The sequence below is a fragment of the Diabrotica virgifera genome, chromosome 1 (assembly GCF_917563875.1).
Source record: "Diabrotica virgifera virgifera chromosome 1, PGI_DIABVI_V3a".
NCBI lineage: Eukaryota > Metazoa > Arthropoda > Insecta > Coleoptera > Chrysomelidae > Diabrotica > Diabrotica virgifera.
In genome coordinates, this window is record NC_065443.1 from 27302625 (window position 1) to 27328399 (window position 25775).

General features: G+C 34.5%; 1 protein-coding gene across 1 annotated transcript in view; it reads right to left on the reverse strand.

Moving 5' to 3' along the window:
- LOC114330978 (uncharacterized) overlaps positions 1–25465 on the reverse strand; it is a 270005-nt gene extending 244540 nt beyond the window's left edge. Inside the window, exons 1-3 of the mRNA XM_050653719.1 lie at positions 25453–25465; positions 24845–25132; positions 3152–3307 (exon numbers count right to left, since the gene is read on the reverse strand). Of these exons, the coding sequence (XP_050509676.1) occupies positions 3152–3307; positions 24845–25132; positions 25453–25465 (457 nt within the window). The remainder of the gene's footprint in view (positions 1–3151; positions 3308–24844; positions 25133–25452) is intronic.
- Between the last annotated feature and the right edge of the window lie 310 nt (positions 25466–25775).

The window sequence follows — 25775 nt, forward strand, 5'->3', positions numbered from 1 at the left end:
ATGGATTGTATCTGTTAGTACGTTTTGAATTCTAATTTTGCTTTGTACTTTAAGTGTTTCTTTTACTATATCAATGAGTTGAGTTGAAATATTAAACTCTTTCAGGGCGTGGATCAGAAATTCTCGATGGATACTATCATAGGCACTCTCAAAATAAAGGAAGAGATAATGTGTGTCTATATTAAATTCACTAGTCTTTTCCAAGACTTGCCTCAAGACAAAGATCTGATCTATTGTGGACTTCTGCCTGCAGAAACCACATTGATATCCCCCAACTATTTGTTCCGCATATGGTCTCAATCGCTCGTACACAATATTTGACAGTATTTTATGTGCCACAGTCAGTAGCGTTATTGCCCGGTAGGTTTTACATTCAAGCTGATCTCCCTTTTTCTGTAGTGGAATAATTACTCCGGTATTCCAGTCTTGTGGCAGTTGTTTATTATTCCATATGTTTACTATTAGTTCGCGTATCGCATTCAATAGGGAGTCTCCGCCTTCTTTGATTAATTATGCGCTAATATTGTCTAATCCATGTGATTTGTTGTTTTTCAGTCTGGTAACTGCTTCTTGCATTTCAGTTACTGAAGGGGGGTTGTTTCTCTGGTATCCGTTTGATCTAGTATAATTCCATCGTATAGTGGATCTCCGTTTTGTTTAAACTCCTCTTTAAAGAATTCAGTCCATCTTTGTAGTATTTCACTCTGTTGAGTTACTATATCTCCTTCTTTGTCTCTGCACATCATTGTTCTTGGTTTAAATTATTTTCTGCTTTTGTTTTGTTTTTGGTAGACTTTTCTGGTTTCTGTTGGTTTATTTAATTCTTTAATTTCTTGGAGTTCTTTTTATATATGTTCTCTACCTGTCTTGTTCTATGTCGTTGTTGTAATCGTTGATATGCATTATTTTTTCTCTCTGTTATGTTACGACACTTTTCATCGAACCACTTCCCTTCAATTGATTTGACCTTTTTTTGTAGACCCAAGGTATCTCTGGCAGCGTCTTGTATGATGTTTTACACGCTTCCCATTATCTGTTTATATTCTCGTGTTTTGTCTGTTTTCTAGCCTTCTTTTTATATATTCTTTGTATTTGACATTTTTTCTGTTATTTGCTAAGTTTTTTATTTCATATTTTTCAAATTTGTATCCCTTTTCTTTTTTTTATGTTGGAGATTCTGGCTCTTATTCTACTTTCCACTAGGTAGTGATCTGAGTCGGCATTTGCCCTCGTCTGCTGCATACGTTTATTACGTCTAAGTGATGTCTAGAGTCAATGATACAATCAACATGATAGATCATGTTTACTGTAACCCCATCTAAAGATCGTCACGTTCCCTTATGAATATTTTTTCGCTGGAAGCATATGCTGGCAATGACCATGTTAAGGGAAGTTGCTAGATTTATTTGCCTAATGCCAATGTCATTGGATAATTCATGGAGGCTGTGCTTACCTATCGTTGGTAGGTATTGTTGCTCTTTTCCTATTTTTGCGTTGAGATCACCATAGGTAATAAAAAGAGCTGTTAACCATAATATGGACTGCTGCAACTAATCTTGCAGGGAAAAGTAGAAGGAAAATGATGACCAGGAAGGCGAAAGATTTCCTGGCTAAAAATATACGTACGTGGTTTGACACAACCACCACAAATCTTTTTAGAGCAACATTGTGCAAAGTACAAATTGTCATGATGGTAGCCAACATCCGAAACAGATAGGCACTACAAGAAAAATAAGGGATAGTAATGTCGAAGGGAGGAATATCGAACCGACACATCCAGTAGAAAATACGACTTATTACCTTGTTCTCCTAAAATTAGTTTACAAACAAAAATGAAAATATACACGTCGGTTTTAGAACCAATTTTGACGGATCTAAATGTTAGTAAATGACAATGAAAGAGAACTTCTAGCTCTGTCCCATAGTGTCTTACCATCGATTTTTCAAAGTTCGTCTTTGACGAACAAAAATAATGCTGTTTCTAGCATTATTTTTGTTCTCTCTGTATCAGGTCGTGTTTCTGCAGCGTATGTCATTATTGGTCTGATGACAGTTTTGTAAAGTCTGCCTTTCATTTAATTTCCTCAATATTGTTTCATTCAGGTAACCTGCGGCTCTGTTTGCTTTATTCACTTGATCTTTCACTTCTGTTTCAAGTTTTCCGTAGCTAGATGGTGTGATGCCTAGATCTTTAAACTTCATGACTTGTTTTATTCTATTACCTTCCACCTCTCATTTACATCTTAGTCGATTTGCTGTTATAATCATGCATTTAGTCTTTTTTGGGGAAATTTAAGGGCGGTTGTATTAAATGGGTTCAGCATACGTGCAAACCATCTTCACTTTGAGAAATTAGCATTGCGTCGTCTGGATAGCAGATTATTTTAAGTTATTTTTCTCTCATTGGGTAACCGTTTTTAGTTCTTACTTACTTACTTATCATCCTCGTTCCCACTGAAACATAGGGTATCTACTGTCACTCTCCATTTTTGCCGATCTTATGTTTTTTCTCTGACTTTTTTCCAGGTTAGGCCGAGGTTTTCTGCTTCTTTAATAGTCGGCATTTTTTTATTATTTCATCCATAATCAGATTGAATAATAGAGGACTCAGGGAATCTCCCTGTCTTATCCCATTGCCAGCTTTAATTGGGTTAGTTAGTTCTTCTTCTACTTATTTTTTTTTGTGTGGTTCTGGTAGATATTTTCAATCGTTTTAATTATTCTCTTGCGTACAATAAATGGATAACGTCCTTTAATTTGACAGTGTCAAATGCCTTCATCAGGTCTAAGAAAGATAAATATGTCGGTTGGTTGTATTCTAATAACTTCGCTTGAACCTGCCTCATTATAAATATAGCATCGGTGCGTGATTTTCTCGACCTAAAGCCTTGTTGTGCTTCTGATAATGTTATAATTTTATTTAGTTTGCTTGTTATAATTATTGTAGCTGATAAAAGTACTAGATATTTTTATTTAATTCACAAAACAGCATAGTACAAAATAAGCTCAATTATAATCGTATTCGTTAATTTATTACAGTTAAATACATTCTAATTAAGAAAAACAAAATTGGTTTTGTTTCAATTCATATGTGTCTGGGTTCGTATAGCCATTCCAAGTGTAGATATATTATAACGTAATTAACACTTACCCATTTCCGTTCCAGCTTCCAATCTTAAGGATCCCCATTCCCAGGCGACTAGTCTAGGCCTAGGATCTGCGCAAACCACCATACTCAAATCTGCCGGCTGACCACGTTCAACAATGACTTCTGGCATGGCAGACTGTCGCAAAACTTGTGGTGCTCCTGGAAATAGAAAAAAGTATTATAGGTATTAAGGTACCAATGTTTTTATCCATAATACCCGTAGAGCCGTCAACGTTTAATATCCGACTAAATATTTTTTTATATGCATAAAATTTGAATGGATTTTGAATTATTTCTTTTTTTTTTAGTTCATGCCTCGACAACTAATGGCCATTGGCATGGTAGGTACGGTGAATTTTTGCAGTTAGGTACCTAGTGTCATGTGTAGTGTGTGTGTGTTGAGTAAATGTTTCATTACTTTGCAAATTAAACATCATTGTCTTTGCAAAGAGACGCTAATTGTATCCGAATCCGAATTTTTATTAGGTATGTTTAAAATAAAGTAGTTTGGTTCACTGCGTACCCAGCACTAGTTCATTGTGTACCACCCGTGGGATACAATGAACCAACGACACTAGAAAAACAATATTATCTCAAAAACATTAATCTTTATTGATAAACAAATTATGTGTAATATATTACTAATATGTCTTTCTTATACACGTACAATTTCGGGCTTCTAAGTTAAAACAGAGCTGATATAGACAATTTTAAATTTTGAGTGGTTCATTGTTGAACACATGACCCTACATACCAAAACCTGAGAATGCTCACTTAACCCACAACTAAAATAAAAACAAAAAATACACCAAAATAACAACACCAACACGTAAACAAAAAATATACACTCATACACACTTATTATGTACATATGCCGAAAAGTGAGCAATAGCGTACACTCCTGATGAGTCGAATAATGCTATACAGAAAAAGGGGAGAATAGTTCGGTGGTGTCCTATTCTCATTGCACAATAAAACCTACTCCTAGGAGATGATCTAGCCACAGCTAACGATCCACGCGTTTTCCCAAAAAAGATCAAACTCAAATTCCGAAAGGAACTGCTTGTTACCAACTCACTTGTGCTTTCATGGCAGGCTTGGTACTGGACGCAGAAACAAAGGAATAGTGCTTTTAGGGGTGGCCAAACTGTGGCTCGCCAGCCGCATATGGCTCTTTGAACGATTATTTGTGGCTCTCAGTAAATGTACCTGAATTACTTTTGACCTTGGAATGTGTAATAAGTAAAATATCAGCTGAGCTATCAGGGGGATTTGCGAATCGATGATTCAAAACTATTGTTGACCTTTGCTGATGATCTAAGTGCAGTCGCTAATTTTACAAGAGACGTGAGAGAGGTGTTTTCACAACTCGAGGAAGAAACAGGTAGTCTGGCCCTTCGAATAAATGAAGAGAAGACAAAATACATGATATAAAAAAATAGTAACAAAAAATTTAAGACCAAGAATTAGGCAGAACATAACTATTAATGACCACAACTTCGAAGTAGTAACAGAGTTTAAATATCTAGGCATGGTAATCACAGATGACAACCACATATAAAAAGAGGTATCCGCAAGGATAGCTGCGTGGAATAGAGCATTATACTCCCTATCGTTATTAAGATCTAATCTTGCTTCTAAAAAGACAATCTAAATTAAGACTGTACATGCCAATTATTCGCCTAATTGTTACATATGGAAGTTAAATATGTATTCTACATCAGAGGGAAATAAATAAGCTTCTGGTGAAAGGAAAGTTCTCAAAATGACATTTGGCCGTCAAAGAGATGGATTGACAGGAGAGTGAAGAAGGCATCGCAAAGCTGAATTGGTGATTGTTTATGGTACTGAAAATATCGTTCGACATAATATAAAAACTAAGATGAGGTCGATCGGCAGGTCATGTGGTATCAGACGCAGAGTGTTAAAGACAGTGTATTTTGAGAGACGGTAGAAGATTAGTAGGCCGTCCCCGAAAAAGATGAAAGAATAATGAAGAACCAAAGTATCCTGAATTAGTACAGGCTGATTGTAGAATTTTGGCATAATTGAAACAACAATGTGAACCATTTTATTTCAGTTTCAAATTCGTAGAATCCACACGGTGAGAGAAAAAATTAAATAACTTTTTACACTTTTCAGATAATTGTTTAATTGCGGCTCGCGAAAAATTTCAAATTTTGAAAAATGGCTCGTACTATCAAGGAGCTTGGCCACCCCAATAGTAGATCGTTTTAATGACGGCGCCGGAGAAAACGCGGACTTTCTGCTGCTCTGAGGATGTCCCCATCTACACTCCAAAAAAACCCCAACCTTGAATAGGCAATAGAGCCTAACTGATCATGAAACCAAATTTCCAGGCTCTAGGATTCTTGAAACTTTCAAGATTTCATGAAAGACTCATGAATAGATGATTTCAGAACAAGATGGTTTCAGTAAGGAATTGTACTAACCGATAGTAAAATAATTTTTCTCATAATTTCATTCTAAGACCAATAAATTAGGTTGTTTTCCAAGAAACTTTGAGTAATTTTAACGGTGTAATTTCTAGAACCCAGCTGTTTCCAATAGGTTATATTGTAAATGACAAAATGCGATTGAGAAATAAAAAACGTCTGAGTATATAGCGTAATAAAGTCATAACCCACAAGGCAATTGGCGTGATAGTGCCAAGCATAGCGGCAGACGAGGTGTAATTTACACATTTGTACGTCAATACCCAATTTTCGATATATAGTCTAAGTAATGAAGCTTACTATAAAACACAACTTCGCAATTTTTACAGAATGGATCGATTTGCTTGAAAATTTGAGAATAAGTAATGGATAGTATAAGGATCAAAATCTATCAAATGAAATAGAGAATGTGGAAAAATCCCCTTACGAATAATTCACACATCCACTATTTCGGGCTGGGAAAATTTTTTTGAAAAGAATTAAAGATCCAAACACCAGTCCTTAGAAATGTGTTTCGCCCTCTTCAACCTCTCTGGGCTCATCAGTAAAGATGAGAGGTTGAATATCTTCAGCCACATTCCAATCAAAAAACAATATTCGAGACCTAGACATAACAGGAGCGTAAATCTACGCCCAATCTGACAATGACAGTCTCAAGTTTTAATTCCTTAATTACTTAAAGTAAAATATATGTTTAAAAACAAAAAAAACAAGAGATGTAGATCTTTGAAACACACTCAGTGATCAAAAGATCCAAAGTTACTGGTTTAACGACCACTCGTACGAAATCAAACAAATGAAATAGAGAATGTGGAAAAATCCCCTTACGAATAATTCACACATCCACTATTTCAATATTATATAATAGTTAAACCAGTAACTTTGGATCATTTGATCACTAAGTGTGTTTCAAAAATCTACATCTTTTGTTTTTGTTTTGTTTTTAAACATATATTTTACTTAAGTAATTAGGGAATTAAAACTTGAGACTGTCCTTGTCAGATTGGGCGTAGATTTACGCTCCTGCTATGTCTAGGTCTCGAATGTTGTTTTTTGATTGGAATGTGTCTGAAGATATTCAACCTCTCATCTTTACTGATGCTGATGAGCCCAGAGAGGTTGAAGAGAGCGAAACACATTTCTAAGAACTGGTGTTTGGATCTTTGATTCTATTCAAAAAATTTTTCCCAGCCCGAAATAGTGGATGTGTGAATTATTCGTAAGGGGATTTTTCCACATTCTCTATTTCATTTGTTTGATTTCGTACAAGTGGTCGTTAAACCAGTAACTTTGGATCTTCTGATCACTGAGTGTGTTTCAAAGATCTATTTTTTTTTGTTTTTAATCAAAATCTATATGATATCGAAAGGCGCTTTTACCATGGGGGTGGTTGCCACCCCATCTCGGGGGTGGAAATTTTTTATTATATTTAGACCGCAAAAGTTGATAAAAACATTTATTCTAAGCAAAAAACGTTCTATACATTTTTTGATTAAATCAATACTTTTACATTTATTCGCTATGGAAAGTGTTAGTTTTATATCGAAAAAATCAATGTTTTTAATCAGTTTTCCGCTAATAACTCAAAAAGTTTCCGTTTTATCAAAACAACTTTACTTAATGAAAATGTACCTTTTGAAAAGATAAACAAATCTGTTTTTTTTTTATTTTTTTTTTAAACCAATAGTAATCGAGCTCTACTTCTTTATATGTTAGCTCAAAGTCAAACTAAGGGAAAACTATGCATTTTTCGGAGATAACTCGCGTTGAAACTAATTTAAAGTATTTAAAAATATCTATCTCTAGAAATAAAAAAAGTCTCTAGCTCAAAAATTAAGTAACTTATAATGAAAAGAATGTCAGTCCAATTTTTTCATCAAAAAATTTATCGGAAACAACCCCCTTATCACCAGCCTAATTAACATTAGTCATTGACCCTATTTGGCCTTCTTTATTTATGTAATATTAATAGGTTCTAGAAGTTTGACCGGCTTAAAATTATTAGTTTTTAATAAAATGGAGTTAAAAGCGAAAAATTAATTTTTGTAGTTTGGTAAAAAAGACGGATACGAAAAAATGTTTAAATATGAAATTGTAGTTTATTTAATTCCCAAGAACATGATTTACAAACATTTTTCCTACGGCAAAAATTGAGTGAGCTATTGACAATTAAAACTTATAATAACATGCAAAAACTACCTTTACCAACCCGTTCAAAGTCACCTCTTTTTGAGACTGAGGATTTTAAAAATATTTAATATTGATAGCCTTATAGATCTCATAAAAACCTATAAAATTATTTATTACCAAATTTTCTAAGATAAAAAATTAAAAAGTTACGGTTGAAAAATCAATATATTTCTTTGAAAAAAAAATCCAATTGGAAGCATTATAATGTAAGTTAGCGGTGTTTTTAGTTATTGGCCTTTTTCATTCTTCTTTATTTATTTATTATTAATAAATTCTAGACGTTTGACTGGCTTATTATGATTATTTTTAAAAAAACTGGAGTTAAAAGAGAATAACGAATTTTTGTAGTTTGGTGAAAATTACCATTTTCTTCAGAATAGGAAGATTAGCATCAGAGATACGAAAAAATGATTCAATATGAAATTGTAGATTATCTAATTTCCAAGAACTAAAATTTTTTCTGCGGCACAAATTGAGTGAATTGTAAATGAGTACCTATACTATACCGAAAAACATTGATTTCTTAGATATAAAACTAACACTTTCGGTAGCGAATAAATCAAAAACTGTTAATTTTATCAAAAAAATGTATAGAGCATTTTTTGCTTAGAATGAATGTTTTTATCAACTTTGGTGGTCAAAATATAATAAAAAATTTCCACCCCCGAGATGGGGTGGCAACCACCCCCATGGTAAAAGCGCCTTTCGGCATCATATAGATTTTGATGCTTGGACTATCCACTACTTATTCTCAAATTTTCAAGCAAATCGATCTATTTTGTAAAAATTGCGAGGTGAAAAGCTTCAGTTCCTGGACTAATAAAGGTACACACGGTCGGAGAAAACCCCACGTATAGCTTGCATAAATTACCTTCGAAGTGAGATAAAGTCAACACAAAGAACATTTGAAGAAGCGGGACTTGGAATGTCCCCATTCCAAAAGGACAAAAAACATTCTAAGTCCCGATTGTGCAAATAATCTTACCAACTTCCATTTAGTTATTGCCGGACTTGACAAAAACCATTCACAAAAATATATCGAGGATACATCAATCAAATTTCCCTCCAACAAAGTTGTTTGAATAATTGCCCGATCTAACAACAAACCTCGCCAGAGTTTTCACAAAACCTGAAAATATGTTCTCCGATACCCTCTCCAATATATAATAGATGGGGAACGATTGAATTGCGAAGTACCAAGATCGAGCAATTTCATTCCCAGCTTTCTGAAATATTGTTCGAGATGCTGCAAAAATAAACACTTAAGCAGAGAGTGCACACATCCAGGAATCATCTGTCCGTTCTGCGGACTAAAGCATAGATCGCATACATGCCCCTTGTAAAATGTGCCTAAATGCCCTAACTGTAGTGGAAACCATCCGGCATTTTTACCAAAATGCCAATACACAAGGGTCACCTCAGCAATCATACAACATTCACAAACACTAAACATTGACAAACAAATACCACAATACGACCTTACTTAAGACATGATATACACAATCCAATTCCTATCCATGACCCTTTTCAATGTCTGTCCTAAAAAAAGGAATGACACACCCAGTTATATCAATAGCAGGACCACCCAATTTTATGGATACACAGTATCCACTATTGCCATCAACAATTCCATAAACCAAGTATATTCACAAAACTACATACCTAACTAGAACACTCATACATACAAAAAAACATCTAGCCAAAGCTAACCTCCACGCGTTTTCCCAAAAAAGATAAAACTAAAATTCTGAAAGAAACTGCTTGTTACCAACTCACTTGTGCTTTCGCGGCAGGCTTGGTACTGGATGCAGAAACAAAGGAAACAAAGGAATAGTAGATCGTTTTGGTGACGGAGCCAGCGAAAACGCTGATTTTCTGCTGCTCTGAGGATGTCTCCATCTACACTCCAAAAAAAACCCAACATTGATTAGGCAATAGAGCCTAAACGAGGTATAAATGACGTGTCCCAATCTGATCAAGAAACCAAATTTCCAGGCTCTAGCATTCTTGAAACTTTTCCGTAAAGAATTATTGCAAATACTCATGAATAGATGATTTCAGAACAAGATGGTTTCAGTAAGGACTTGTACTAAGCGATAGTAAAATAATGTTTGCTCATAAACTCATTCTAAGACCAACAAATAAGGTTGTTTTACAAGAAACTTTAAGTAATTTTAACGGTGTAATTTCTAGAACCCAGCTGTTTCCAATAGGTTACATTGTAAATGACAAAGTGCGATTGAGAAATAAAAAACGTCTGAGTATATAGCGTAATAAAGTCATAACCTACAAGGCAATTGGCGTGATAGTGCCAAGCATAGCGGCAGACGAGGTAGAATTTACACATTTGCACGTCGATATCCAATTTTCGGTATAAAGGTACACACGGTCGGAGAAAACCACACGTATAGCTTGCATAAATTACCTCCGAAGTGGGATAAAGTCAACACGGGAGCCTGTGGCTTATGGGCTGAATTACATGAATTACAATTGGGTATACGAAAGGTTTAGCATAATTAGATTCCCGTTTTCTTTGCTCGTTTCAACCGAAGAAGAGAACTGAGTAGTTACTAGTGAAACGGTTTTTATTGAATATGTATAACATTTCTAGAAAGTCAACCATGCAAAGACAGAAACACAAATTGATTTTAAGATTAATTAAGAATTAGAACTGTATAATCCACGAAAAAACTAATATATTGAAGTACTTTAAAATATAGAACTTATTTTTTTTTATTAAGTAAACCACGTCAACCATGAAAGGTTATTGGCGGGAAAGAGTTGTACATAAAATCAGATGTTTGCTTATAACAACTAATTACAATTGAGAACTTAAGCTTATTTTTATATTAGATTGTACAATTTAGTTAGTTTTAGAAACTTAGTCACTTTATCACATTTACTATAGTTCAGAGCACTTTTCAGATCACTTGGTAAATCACTTTGAAGTCGTTCGAGGTGATAGAGTGGGCAACTAACAATAATGTGTTCGATTGTCAGAGGAATATCACAAACATAGCACAGTTTTTGTTGTTCTTTCTTCATTAGGTACTCGTGGGTTAACCTGGTATGTCCTATTCTCAAGCGGTGTTGTATGACTTGATCTCGTCGTTTTTGTGGCATTATCCCTTTTGGTGACAAATTTGGGTTGATGCGTTGTAGTTTGTTGTCGTCAAGTTTTTTCCATCTTTCGAGCCATATTCTCATTGAAAATTCTTTGATGGTGTTTTGAATGTCGGAATGCGGAATTTCTACGAGCTCTTTATCTAGTCTATTCGTATAGCAGGCTTCTTTAGCTTCCCGATCAGCTTTTTCATTACCTATTATGTCTGCATGAGACGGAATCCAAACAAATTCTACCCGTTTATCCTTACTGTAAAGTTCTTCTAGATCAATTTTAATTTAGCATAGTATTGAGTGGTTTGGGTAAACCCTTAATATTCCTTGTACTGCGCTTAAAGAATCTGTGAAAATGACTGCTTCCAATTTGGGCTGGTTTGATATGTGTTGTAGGGCTTTAGATATGGCATACAATTCGGTGGAATATATGGAGTACTTCTTAGATAGCTGGAACTGATGTTTAATTGTTTCGTCAACGAAAGCTGCGCCTACCGTTTCCATTTTAGAAGTTTTTGACGCATCTGTATATATTTGGTAATACCTTTTGTACTTGTCTTTAATCTCTTGAAACCGTTGTAGAATTATATGTGTTGAAGTATCAGATTTAGGATACAGTAGAAGATTTGTATTATATTTGGGGAGTTTTATGGTCCAAGGAGGAGGGTAGTTTATTTAATTGGAAATAACTTTCGGAAAATTGAAACCTGTGATTCTTATACTAAATGATGCAGAAAGGAAGGGTTTTTGTTCAAAAATTAAATGTAAATTGTCAGAAAATGTGTAGGAGTAAGCAGGGTTATTAGAGTTTGCTCCAATTTTAGCTGCATATTTTAGGCTTAGTCTGTGTCTTCTAATTGAAAGAGGTGGTTCATCAGCTTCTACATACAGACTCTCTACTGGACTGGTCCTGTAGGCTCCAAGTGCAAGCCTTAATGCGGTATTTTGTATGATGTCCAATTGCTTTAATAAACTATCTTTAGCTGAACTGTAGACTATTGATCCATAATCTAGCTTGCTACGAATCTGTGTTTTATATATATTTAGTAATTTTGTGGTATCAGCTCCCCAATTATGATTGGCTAATGCTTTGAGAATGTTCCTATTTTGCATGCAAGATTTTTTTAGTTGTTGAATGTGGTTTTTCCAAGTGAGTTTTGTATCTAATATCATTCCCAAAAATCGATGTTCTTCTACATACTGTAAATTCTGATTATATAGTGTTAATTTTGGCCAACTTGTTTGTTTCTTTCTTGAAAAACATATTGCTTTTGTTTTGTTTGTAGAAAAACGAAGACCTGTTCTCTCTGACCACTTTTCTAAAGAGTTGATGGACTCTTGCAGAATAGTTGCAGCTATCCGGCTATTTTTATTGCTTACATAAAGAACAAGGTCATCTGCATATAAACCAATTTGGACAGGAGTATTATTAATGTTATCAACAACTTCATTCATTGTAATCAAGAAAAGTGTTACACTAAGTGTTGATCCTTGGGGAGTTCCGTTATCTTGAGTATACGAACTTTAAAAATGATTAGTAAGTTTAACTCTAAAATTTCTATCATAAACAAAATTTTTGAGATAAGCTAGAAGATTTCCGTCCACGCCCCATTGTTTTAATCTTTCTAGGACATCATACTTCCACATAGTATCGTAGGCTTTTACTATATCAAAGAAGACGGCCAGTACTTGACGATTACTTGCAAATTCCTCGTGTATGACCGATTCTAGTTTAATCAAGTTGTCCGTTGTACATCTGTTTTTCCTAAATCCGCTTTGTTGTTTGCATATTAAATTATTGGATTCCAGGAAGTATTGCAGACGTTTGTTAAGTATTTTTTCTATTAGTTTGCACAAGGTGGATATTAAAGATATAGGTCGATACGAATTTGGATCCGTTTTTATTTTATTAGGTTCTAAAATAGGAATTACAATTGCTGATTTCCAAGATTTTGGGAATTGTTTCGTATAGAATAACAGATTATAGGTATCCAAAAGGTATTGTTTAGCATTTGCTGGAAGATTTTTAAGGAATGCATAAGATATTTCGTCAGGTCCTGGGCTAGAATTTTTAACGTCCTGAAGTGCTTCATTTAGTTCATTTATACTTATATAGTAATGAGTTCAGTGGATGACTGTTATTGGTAATGATTATTTCTTGTTCTGAGTTTCTTTTATGTTCAATAAATATAGGGTCATACATTGAGTCATTGCTGTATGTTTGAAACGAAACTGCTAAGGCATTTGTTATTTGTGCTTCATCAGTTATTTGATTTCCGTTCACATTAAGAAAGTTTATCTTGTAAGAATATGGAATACCTTTAATTCTGCGGATCTTGTTCCATACTTCAGATATGGGGGTATCATCGGTAATTGAGGATACATATTGTTTCCATGACTCACGCTTATTCTTTTTGATTATATATCTCGCCTTAGCTCTATGTTTTTTAAAATTAACCAAGTTCTCTTCTGTATGGTGTTTTCTTAATACGTTGAAGGCATGTTTACTAAGTTTCAGTGCATCTTGACATTCAGCATTCCACCATGGGACCGTCTGTTTTCGTTTTGGCCTGCTTATTTTACCTATAGTTTCTTCTGCAGCTTTTATAATCATCGTAGTGAATTTTTCAACGATGAAATCAATATCAGTTTCCAATGGTCCTAAGTGGGGTATAGAGTTTTTGATAAAATTTTGATAACTTTCCCAATCTGCATTATTGATTTTCCACTTTTCTGGGAAGGATATTTCAGTATTTTTGTCTGATGCGTAGTTTGTTATTAATATAGGCTAGTGATCGCTATCATAAGTATGATGTAGTACTTCCCAGTTTAAATTTAGAGCTGGCGAGCTTTCGCATATAGAGAGATCGATAGCGGAATGCTTACCAGTAATTGAGTTAAAGCGAGTTTTTTCCCCTGAGTTAAGCAAGTCAAAGTCGGTTAAGCTTAAAAATCTTTCTATAGTATCATTTCTTTTATCTGTAGATAGACATCCCCATATTGTACTATGTGCATTAAAGTCTCCTACTATTATTCTGGGTTTTTGAATTTGTTCAATTAACATTTCGAGTTGTTTGGCAGTGATTTCGGTATCTGATGGAATATATACATTGCATATAGGATATTGTGTTGAAGATTTTATTTTAACTGCTACAACCTCTAATTCTGATTGTATAGGGATTTCCTCTGATTCCAAATGTGAATTAACATAAATGGATACGCCGCCACTAGCTTTACCAGCGTTTGTTCTAATTTTATGGTAGGCCTCATATTGTTTTAATGAGTATTTTTTATTTGTTGTGAAATTTGTCTCTTGTAAGCAGATAACTTGTGGATGTGTTTCTTTAATTAAAAGCTGTAGCATTTCTATATGTGTGAATACGGATTGAATGTTCCACTGAATAATAGCCATTTTGTTAACTTTTTGTTTTTTTTATTTATCGTTGGAAGGAGTATTTTCCTATGATGCGTCAGTATCTTCAGAGGTGTCATCCTGAATACTAAATTCTTGGATTATTTTACTAAATAGTTTTTTCTTGATCCTTGTAATTCTAGATTTAATTGCTCTTTCGTTCAACACAGGATATATTCCAGTTAGCATATGTACCAACCCGAGTATATCCTGTGTGTATTCTAGGGCCAAGAACTTATTTTTTCTGGTGTCCTGTATGGAATTTTGTTATTAAAATTTTTTGTCCTCAGAAACCGTTCTCTAGTTTAGATTTGTAATATTTTTGTTCCCCAATTTCTTAGAGTATCTCTTTACACGTTTTTTCTTCTTTACACGATTTATTTCTCTTCTTAACACGATATCGACCGAAGAGGGCCGATAGGACAACAAGCAAGAGGAAGGCCTAGACTTAGGTAGCAAGACAACTTAGAGAATGATTTAAAATCTATTGGAATTAGAGCATGAAGAAGAGTTGCCAGAGACAGGGGCGAATGGAGGATTGTTCTGAAGAAGGCTTTGGCTCATAAAGAGCTGTAACGCCACTGGTGATGATGATGATGATGAACAGGATTTATTTCATTTTTCACATGAAGATGCAGAAGAGAACCAAACACAATATTATAAGACTAGAGAAAAGAATTTGGAGAAAATAAATATATTTATAACAGGTCATAATAAAGTGAACCTACAATTTATTTGAACCGTAAACATTAAATTAACTAATTTTTAGGTAACTGAACTAAGGCACTTGCTAAGACATTTTATGAGAAAGCAATGACGCAATCACTAAATATAGCTGCTAGGTGTTACACGGGTGTGTGTTGTCACCTGACTTATTCAACATTTATGGTGAACATGTCATGAGGATGGTTTTAGAAAGATGGGCCAGTGGAGAAACAGTAGCTGGTAGGAAAATCTCCAATTTAAGATTTGCTGATGACACTACACTTATAGCAGCAAATGAACAAGAAATATTTGATCTCCTGCGAAGAGTTGAGTACAAAAGCAATAAAGTTGGTCTGAAAACCAATAAAGCTAAGACAAAAATAATGGTGGTCGACAGATTCCACACTATTCAACTGACTAACATGTTACAGGAATACCAGATAGTAAACAGGTTTGTCTATCTCGGGTCTAGTAAAACTAACAATGGTAACTGTGAAGCAGAAGTGCGGAGACGTATTGGTATGGCAAAAACTGCGATGAGTCGCCTAACGAGTTTGAAGAGACAGATCTATCTCTCAAAATATTAATATGAGGCTGGCGAATGCCCTTGTATTCTCAATATTTCTATACCGGGCAGAGACTCTTCGGGCATGCAAGCGCCAAAAAATTGATGTCTTTGATATGTGGTGCTGGAGAAGTATGTTGCGCATACCTTGGACAGCTCATAGCACAAAAGTTTCCAATCTAAATAGTCCAGAAAGCCACTGCGCATCCGCTAGGAAAAATATTCTAATTCGGATTCTTTGCACAATCTTACTCAAAAAGAACTCCTTTTAACAAATTTGCATGTTGCCAGGACCAAAAAGTGGTCAAAAATTTTTTAAAGGTTTTTTTTTTGTTTTTTTCCTAAAATTATTTTTCTTGCACGGAAAAAAGTTTTTTTAGGTTTTTTGGATCATTCCAAAGAGAAAAGGTCTTTAGTGACTTTTCTCTAAACATGATAGTTTTTGACATATAAGCGATTAAAAATTGAAAAATTGCGAAATCGGCCATTTTTAACCCTCAAAAACTATGTGAAAAGCTGAAAATTTGAATGTTGCCAAGGTAGGTAGATATTCTTTAAACATCGATTAATGAAATCCCGAAGAGTTTTTGCAATACAATATTTAAAACTCCTTTGTTTTTTAATTGATAATCAAGCGTGCACGACACTATTTTCCACCGACAGTATGGTGCAAATGAAAGGAATAAATTCGTTATTTCGTAAACCGGCGACTTTAAGGAAAAATCCCGAAACAAATCGATTTTTATTTTTAAGTTATGATATTGCGGCATATATGGTATACTAGTGACGTCATCCATCTGGACGTGATGACGTAACCGATGATTTTTTTAATAATAATAGGGGTCGTGTGCTAGCTCATTTGAAAGGTTCTTCAATTCTCTATTCAGTAATATAAACATTTACATAATTATTTATACAGGGTGTCCAAAAAATTTTTACTAAATTAAATTATTTGACAAAAAAAGAAGTAGAAGGACACCCTGTATAAAAAATTATGTAAATGTTTACATTACTTGATGGAGAATTGAAGAACTTTTCAAACTAGCTACCACACGACCCCTATTCTCATTTAAAAAAATCATCGATTACTTCATCACGCCCAGACGGATGACGTCACTAGTATACTATATATGCCACAATATCATAACTTAAAAATAAAAATCGACCTGTTTCGGGATTTTTCCTTAAAGTCGCCGATTTTCGAAATAACGAATTTATTCCTTTCATTTGCACCATACTGTCGGTGGAAAATAGTGTCGCGCACGCTTGATTCGCAATTAAAAAACAAAGGAGTTTTGAATATTGTATTGCAAAAAACTCTTCGGGATTTCATCAATCGATGTTATCTACCTACCTTGGCAACATTCAAATTTTCAGTTTTTCACATAGTCTTTGAGGGTTAAAAATGGCCAATTTCGCAATTTTTCAATTTTTAATCGCTTATATGTCAAAAACTATCATTTTTAGAAAAAAGTCACTAAAGACCTTTTCTGTTTGGAATGATCCAAAAACCTAAAAAACTTTTTTCCATGCAATAAAAATAATTTTAGGAAAAAAACAAAAAAAAAAACGTTTAAAAAATGTTTGACCATCTTTTGGTCCTGGCAACATGGAAATTTGTTAAAAGGAGTCCTTTTTGAGTAAGATTGTGCAAAAAATCCGAATTAGAATATTTTTCCTAGCGGATGCGCAGTGGCTTTCTGGACTAAAACGAACTCGAAGTTAAAAAAAGGTCTGCAATTAATTATGCAATTCTTTGGTCACGTGGTTCGTAGAGGTGACGATAGTTTGGAGAGATTAATTGTTTCTGGAAACGTTCCGGGGAGAAAATCAAGAGAACGATCACCAACTAGACCAAATTAAAAATTTTAGCTGGAAACTCATTCTGCGAAGCTTTTAGAGCAGCTGAAGGTACAGACCAATGGAAACAAATTATTAGGAATATTGAAAGAAATCACGATACTCAGTAATGGGTAAACGACAAGAGAGAGATTATGTTGATATCATTATTATAAGCTCCTGTGTGTAGTTAATATTAAGAGAGTTGTAGAATTCATTTTTATCATCCTATTATCCTACGCCAATAACTTTTCAGTAACTCTTCTAATCTTATAATAAAGGATTCTTTCAATAACTGGTTTAAAGTCTAATAGCTCTGATTGCCGTCTTTCATTTATTACAAAGCCAGATTCTTTGTCATGTTGAGTTTCATGTCCAGACCACAATACTAATGACTTCTCCATGAGATTTTTTCCAAATTATGTCCATCTTATTTCCTGAATGGCTACTACATCCTCTTCTTCTTCTTCTTCTTAACTCAGGCGAGACTCGTTAGTCTCTGGCACTTGGTCATAAGACCTTTGTACCAAACCCTGTTCTTCTCCTTAAACTTTAATAAGTCCTGTGGCCTCAACGAAGGCCAACAGTTTTCTTATTGGTAGTTTTAAGATCTCTTCTGGTTCAAACCTCATTTGACCAGTGAAGTGCTGCCGTACATCACCTAGCACACTGCAATAGCATAGTATGTGTATGGCAGTTTCTTCTTCCATTTCGCACTTTCTGCACCATGGTTCATTCACCTTACCTAGTTTGTATAGGTGATTTCTTAAACGACAATGTCTAGTCACCATTTCAGTGACCGTTTTGATCTCTCGTTTATTGAGGTTCATCAAACTGTTCGAGAGTTTTTTATCAATATTCTTGATTATTGTTTTAGTCTGGGTTTGCCCTTGAGTGGTTCTCCATTTATTTTGATGATTCTTTATCAGCCATTTCTGAACCTCGTTTTTCATAACATCTTTAGTGATGCCACAGAAAGGTTCTGGGCCTTCAAAAGTTTTTCTCGAGCCTTGTTTCGCTAACATATCTGCTCGTTCGTTCCCATGCACCCCTTCATGACCCGGCACCCATATTAAAGACACTTTGTTGTATTTTGCCAGGTTATTGAGGAGATCTTTGCAGTTTCTCACCAGTTTTGATTTGGTGAGAGGGTTCTTTACAGCCAGAATAGCCGATTGGCTATCTGTGTTAATGTTGATTCTCTTAGCTTTAGGGTCCTCATCAATTATTTCATCAATGCAGGCCACCAAAGCAAAAACTTCAGCCTGGAACACCATTGTATGTTGACCTAGGCTGTAAATTTATTATAGTTACATGTTTGCCCAAAGACTCCTGATCCAGTACCATGGGCAGTTTTAGATCCATCAGTGAACCATATTAAGTCTCCATTAATGTTTGGGACTTTTTGTTCTCTAGATGGTATAATTGTGTTAATCTTCTCAGTGAAGATTAGTTCTGGTGTCATCATATCTAAGTTCATCATAAAGATGTATTCCTCAAGTATAGTCCCAGTAATGTTTGTGTGGCTATTCAATACATAATTTGGCCTCCAAGTATTGTTTGCTTTGAGCCTCAGGATGGTCATAGAGGCTACCGCCGAAATATAAAATTCCAGCGGAGGGAGACCTGTGATAGCCTCTAATGAAGCCGTTCCTGTACTATTCAAGGCTCCTGTTATATTTAGAAGCGCTTGTCTTTGTAGGGTGGTGAGAGTGGTCACACAAGATTGCAAAGCCGTCTTTCTCCACCAGAGTACTGACCCATAAGTAACTGTCGGTCGTACCACTGATATGTACAACCAACATATCACCTTTGGTTTCAATCCCCAGGTTTTACCTACAACTCGTCTGCAGTTCCAGAAGAGTCGCTTAGCCCTATTGGTTATATTGGTAATATATCATATCAGGTCTTTTAGTTGTTTTATAGCTCTCGTGGTGATTGCAGATCAGTACCAACTTAAGAGATTACATTTTCTGATTGTCATCATTTTGCAAATTAATATAAAATTGGAAAACATTGTAATGGTAGGGGAGCAAAGTATGCTAAATGTGCAGTCATTCGAGCGTTATGGGGACCTATGGGGTTGTGAAGAGTAGGTTCTAAAACCAAAAAAAGTTAAGTAAAGTTTTCCATTTTAGTGGCCACTTTCCATTTTTAATTTAATTTTCCATTTCCAACAATCGTTTTTTAGATTATAGCACCATCTACCCATAATTCGAAAAAACGTTTTGAATAAAAGGTACCTATTTTTAGGCAAGGAATCCAAATCTGCAATAAAAAATGTAGGCTCCCATTTAAGATTTTAAAGTATCCCCCGCCCTACCTCCGTGGGGGGTCGTGTTTGGTGCCATTCGATAGATTTTTCAAAAATATCGAATAAGGGTATTTTTCAGTTTTTCGATCTGATGTTCATTTCAAGAAATATCGCGGGATTCGTATTTAAAATTTTAAACTTACCCCCCCCCCCCCACCCCTCTCCGTGGAAAGTCGTGTTTGATATCATTCGACAGATTTTTAAAAAATATGGAGCACATATTTTTTAGTTTTTCGATCTGTCATTCATTTCGCTAAATATTCGTTTTTTTCTTGTGAAACTTTGAGGCGCACCCATTTCCTTACGCCCCGCTCAAATCGTCAGATTTTTGAAATATACACTGTTGTGCATGTACTTAACAGATTGTAGCATAACAGATCACCTAGAGCTGGATAACGCGGAAAGAGTCTCTCCAAAGCCCAATACTTTTAATGATACTGTAGGTAGGTATCTGGGATGAGTGAATTTTCCCCTTAAGGGGAGTGAGCTTCATTTGGCTTTAATCTAGATGGTAAACATGAAATCTCGACCAGAATTAATCTGCATATCATCAAATGAAAGATTAGCTAAATATTAATTACATTGATGGATTTCGACTATCAATCCAAAATATTAGTGTTTTATTTGTCGTAAAAAAATGTTAAGCTATTCGTATTTGGATTTTATAACTTTTAACTACGTTACAACTGCTAAAAAAATAGAGAACAGTAAACAGTAAACCATTCGCGCTTTTTGCGAGATATACAATATAATTAAACCCCTGTACAATGAAAGAATATTAACAAAGGTATTAGTCCGCGAATAATCCTTTAATCCGGATACATTTACGACTTGTATGAAAAACAAAAACCGAACTCAATAACGGCTATGTAAAATATATTCTAGGACCTCTGATAATCCTACCGTATCTCTACGTATTTTCCCTAAAGTAATGTAAAGGCAAAACTCACTAAATTTTACCTGCGTATGTTTGGAACGTATTTGTATTTAATACAATTTAATTAAAACAGTCCACTGAAATTATACAGTGTGACAAAGCCAAATGGAATAAATGCATTATTTTGTGAACTAGCGATTTTGGAAATAAAACCCGAAACAGGTCGATTTTTATTTTTAAATTAAGATTTTTTGGCGTATTATGTCACACTCGTGGCGTCATCCATCTGGGCGTAATGACGTAATCGATAATGTTTTTAAATGAGAATATGGGTAGATTGCTAGCTTATTTTAAAGTTTATGCAATTCTCTATACAGTAATATACAGGGTGTAACAAAATACAGGTCATAACTTAAATCACATAGTCTGGGACCAAAAATAGTTCGAATGAATCTAACTTACCTTAGTACAAATATGCACATAAAAAAAGTTATAGCCTTTTGAAGTTACAAAATGAAAATCGATTTTTTCGAATATATCGAAAAGTATTAGAGATTTTTTATTGAAAATGGATATGCGGCATTGTTATGGCAGGAGCATCTTAAAGAAAAATTATAGTGAAATTTGTGCTCCCCATAAAAATTTTATGGGGGTTTTCTTCCCTTAAACCCCCCGAAACTTTTCTGTACGTTCCAATTAAATTATTATTGTGGTACCATTAGTTAAATTCAATATTTGTAAAACTTTTCTGGCTTCTAGTATTTTTTCGATAAGGCAGTTTTTATCGAGTTGCGGCTTATTTTTTAATATGTTTACATAAAAATTGTATGGGGCTTTTGTTCCTTTAAACCCCCCAAATGTTTGTTTACGCTCCAATTAAACTATTACTGCGATACCATTAGTTAAACAAAATGTTTTTAAAACTTTTTTGCCTCTTTGTATTTTTCCGGGAAGGCAACTTTTATCGAGATATGGCTTCTTTTTTAATACGGTTCAAAATATACCTAAAAATGTAAATCATACATAAATTTTCATATTATTACCAAGTCTCCATAATCGTACTTAACCATAATATATATGTGGTGGATTTAACAAATATTCAAAATATCTCGATAAAAACTGACTTTTCGAAAAAGTACTAAGAGCCAAAAAAGTTTTAAAAATATTGTGTTTAAGTAATGGTACTACAATAATAATTTAATTGGAACGAACACAAAAGTTTGGGGGGGTTTAAAGGAACTAAACCCCCATAAAATTTTTATCTTCTTCTTCTACGGCACTACAGCCCAAATTGAGCCTTGGCCTCCTTTATTTTTTGCCTCCACCCTTGCCTGTCTGTGGCTGCTCTTCTCCTTACACGGACTCCTAAAAGGGCTTGTGCGTCGCTGTTTACTGTGTCTTCCCAACGCTTTCGTGGCTTCCCAACCGGTCTCTTTCCTTGCATTCTAGCATTCAGTGCTCGTTTTGGTAGCCTATCCTCTCCCATTCTTATCACATGTCCGGCCCATTGCAATCTTTGTAATCTAATGAAGCCTGACAGGGGCGTTTCCTTATAAAGTTGATAAAGCTCGTTGTTGTATCGACTTCTGAAGATTCCGTTTTCCCTCACAGGTCCTAGTATTCTCCTAAGTACTTTCCTTTCGAATGTGTCGAGTTTGTTTTTGGATGTTTCTTTCAGCACCCAGACTTCACTGCCATAGCATGTTATTGGTCGAATTAAGGTTTTATAGATTCTCATCTTTGTATTTCGGTGGACACTTTTTGACCGAAATATATGGGAGAGGGCAAAATAAGCTCTGTTTGCCTGCGTTATTCTCTTCCTTATTTCTCCATCTTCTGATCCGTCGGCATATATTTCTACGCCCAGGTATGTAAACTTTTCAACCGTTTCAATGTCATCTTCATGTATAATGTTTTCTGGGACTAATATCTCGATAAAAACTGACTTATCGAAAAAATACTAGGAGACAAAAAAGTTTTAAAAACGTTGTGTTTAACTAATGGTACCACAATAATAAATTAATTGGAACGTACACAAAAGTTAGGGGGGCTTAAGTGAACAAAATCCCCATAAATTTTTTATAGGGTGTCCAAATTTCACTATAATTTTTTCTTAAGATGCTACTGTCATAAGAATGCCATATGTCAATTTTCAATAAAAAATCTTTAATAGTTTTCGATAAATTGGAAAAATCGATTTTCATTTTGTAACTTCAAAGGGTTGTAACTTTTTTTATATGCACATTTGTACTAAGGTAAGTTAGGTTCAATCAAACTATTTTTGGTCCCCGAATATGTGATTAAATTTATGACCTGTATTTTCGTTACACCCTGTATACATTAATATAATTATGTGTACAGGGTGTCTAAAAAATATTTTTTTTTTAAATTTAACTAATGTATGTCATTGATTTAATTCAAAATACATTTTGATGTCGTCAATAAACCGAAAAAATGGTTATTGGAGTTCGGTCTCTCAGGGAGACACCCAACATCTGGCGCTCCACATCACAGCCCTCTGAGTTAGTTACGTGAATCTCGTACCTTTTTTGTAAAGGTTTCTACATACTATCATACACTTATCGTTTCCAGCACGTAGCGTTTAGTTTACGAAAAATATTGATTTTATTGTTTTTAAATATGAACAATTCATACTGTCCGGAACGTAACGTATCAGATACCTCTTTGTAAAATTAGGTTTTTCGGAGACTACGCTACGTGCCGGAAACGATAAGTGCATGATAATATGTAGAAACCTTAAGTGTTAATATTTCCGTTCCATACGTGTGAACAGGTAACACACACTGGTCAAAGATTTTCCTTTATCATATACCTTTATAATACATATTGCTAAGTATTAACACCAAACGCAATAAGTGAATACATTCTCGTGATCGTACAAATCGATCAAGTTATCCAAAGCTATACAAAACAACAATGTCAAGTTCACGCTGACACATATTTCTCTAAAAAATCGTACACTGGTAATTGAAGAATAAGAACTATAAACTAATTAGAACAATACTATTTTTTGGTTCAAAAACATGGGTGATGATAGAAAATACAAAAAAAAATAGTTTTTGAATGAAAAATTGTAAAAACGATCTTTAGATAAATCAACTAACACGGAATATGGAGAGAGTTGGTTGCTTAATAGAATTTTAGCGTTATTGAACGATTTCGTATTTTTGAAATACCTAGGTACGTGTTTTTTTTTTGTATGGGTTTTGTGGTACCCAAAACCTATACCAATTAACAGAGGAGTGCGACAAGGAGATGTTATTTCTCCTAAACTATTTACATTAGCACTGGAAGATGCTTTCAAAACAATGGAATGAACAAACATGGGAATAAACATAAATGGAAAGAAACTAAACCACCTAAGATATGCAGACGATGTAGTAGTCATAGCATCAAGTTTTGAAGAACTCCAAACCATGCTAACCGAACTAGCAAATGAATCCGAACAAATAGGTCTAAAAATGAATTTTGCCAAAACAAAAACAATGACAAACACACAAGATAATAGAAACGTAATACTAAGCGACACCACAATACAAGCGGTTAATGATTATATATATTTGGGACAGATGATAAAGATAAATAAGGAAAACCAAACAGCGGAGGTAAAAAGAAGGGTCAGATTAGCTTGGGCAGGATTTGGAAAATTAAAATGGGTCCTAAAGAATAAAAAGAATAAAAATACAATAATACTTAAAAACAAGAGTGTTTGACCAGTGCATACTCCCAATTCTCACATACGCATGCCAAAAATGGACCTTGACCAAGGCAAATATGGATAAAATAATGAGAACACAAAGAGCCATGGAGAGAGCAATATTAGGAGTAAAATTGACAGACAAAAAGCAAAACAACTTTGTAAGAAATAAAGCAAAAGTCAAAAACGCAGGACAACATATAGCCAGGCTAAAATGGAGCTTCACAGGTCATAACGCTAGACAAACGGACAATAGGTGGAAATACCACGATACAACAATGGAGACCATGGACAGGAAAGAGAGCAAGAGGACGACCCCAGGTGAGATGGGGAGACGACACTAAAAAGATAGGAGGAACGCACTGGAAACAGAAAGCACTAAACAGAAGCGAATGGAGGAAACTGGGGACAGCCTATGTTCAAAATTGGACGAATTAAAGGGCAAAAGAAGAAGAAGAGGTAAGTGTAGTAGAAATAGATAGATGTAATAAAAAAGTATTTACCGTGTACTTGCAAAATGATTGGCTCGCTTATTTCCGTCCTTTCTTCACCCTTAATGATATTCGTTACTTTGCAGCGATATTCTCCTTGGAAATCGTACGTCACATTACTTATATATAGTTTGGCATCTCTTCCTCTTTCAATGATACTATCTGAAGGAGTTGGCCTTTTCTGAATCCACTGATACGTTGGAGGTGGGTTTCCTTCTCCTAAACATTCAAAACTAGCCGATGAAAATAGTGTCGCAGTTTTAACTCGTTCTCGTCCGATACTGATGATTTTCGGCGGATCTGCAACAAAAAATGAGATGAGATAATTACTGGCTGATAAAGCTGAATTGACGTAGTTGTAAACAAATGTAAATAATCATAAAGTTTTTAAAAACAGTATTTAATAATAGTCTTTGCTTTTTACCGCTAACTCGGCTTTGGGATTATACCAGGGTAGTCTGCTATATCTAGAGCTTATGTTATAGAGGGACGGACACAGAGCCAGTGCTACGCTTCAATTCTCTATTATTACTCCTGGTTTTACCCAAGGTATGCGGCCCTATATAAGACTTGTTAGTAGTTAAAAGCACTAATTTCGTTGTTTATTAAGTAATTTATACATTTGGCAGACATACATAAATACTCTAACGATGTAAGTTTATAGATATTTAAAATACAATGCTAAAAACTACAAAAAATACGTCCAATACAGTTCAATATTACTTTGGAAATGACACGTGGATTATTTAAGAGAGGTCACAAGAATAATAATATGTAACAATAATTATTTTCAGTATAAATAATACAGCTTTGGTTTCCGATTTTAAATCTTCCGATAAATCAAAAATTTTGATGGGATTGGAAAAATAAATGATATTAATAAAATTATAATATTTTATGTTAGGTACTGTGAAAGTCCGAAATTGGTGTATGTTGACATTCA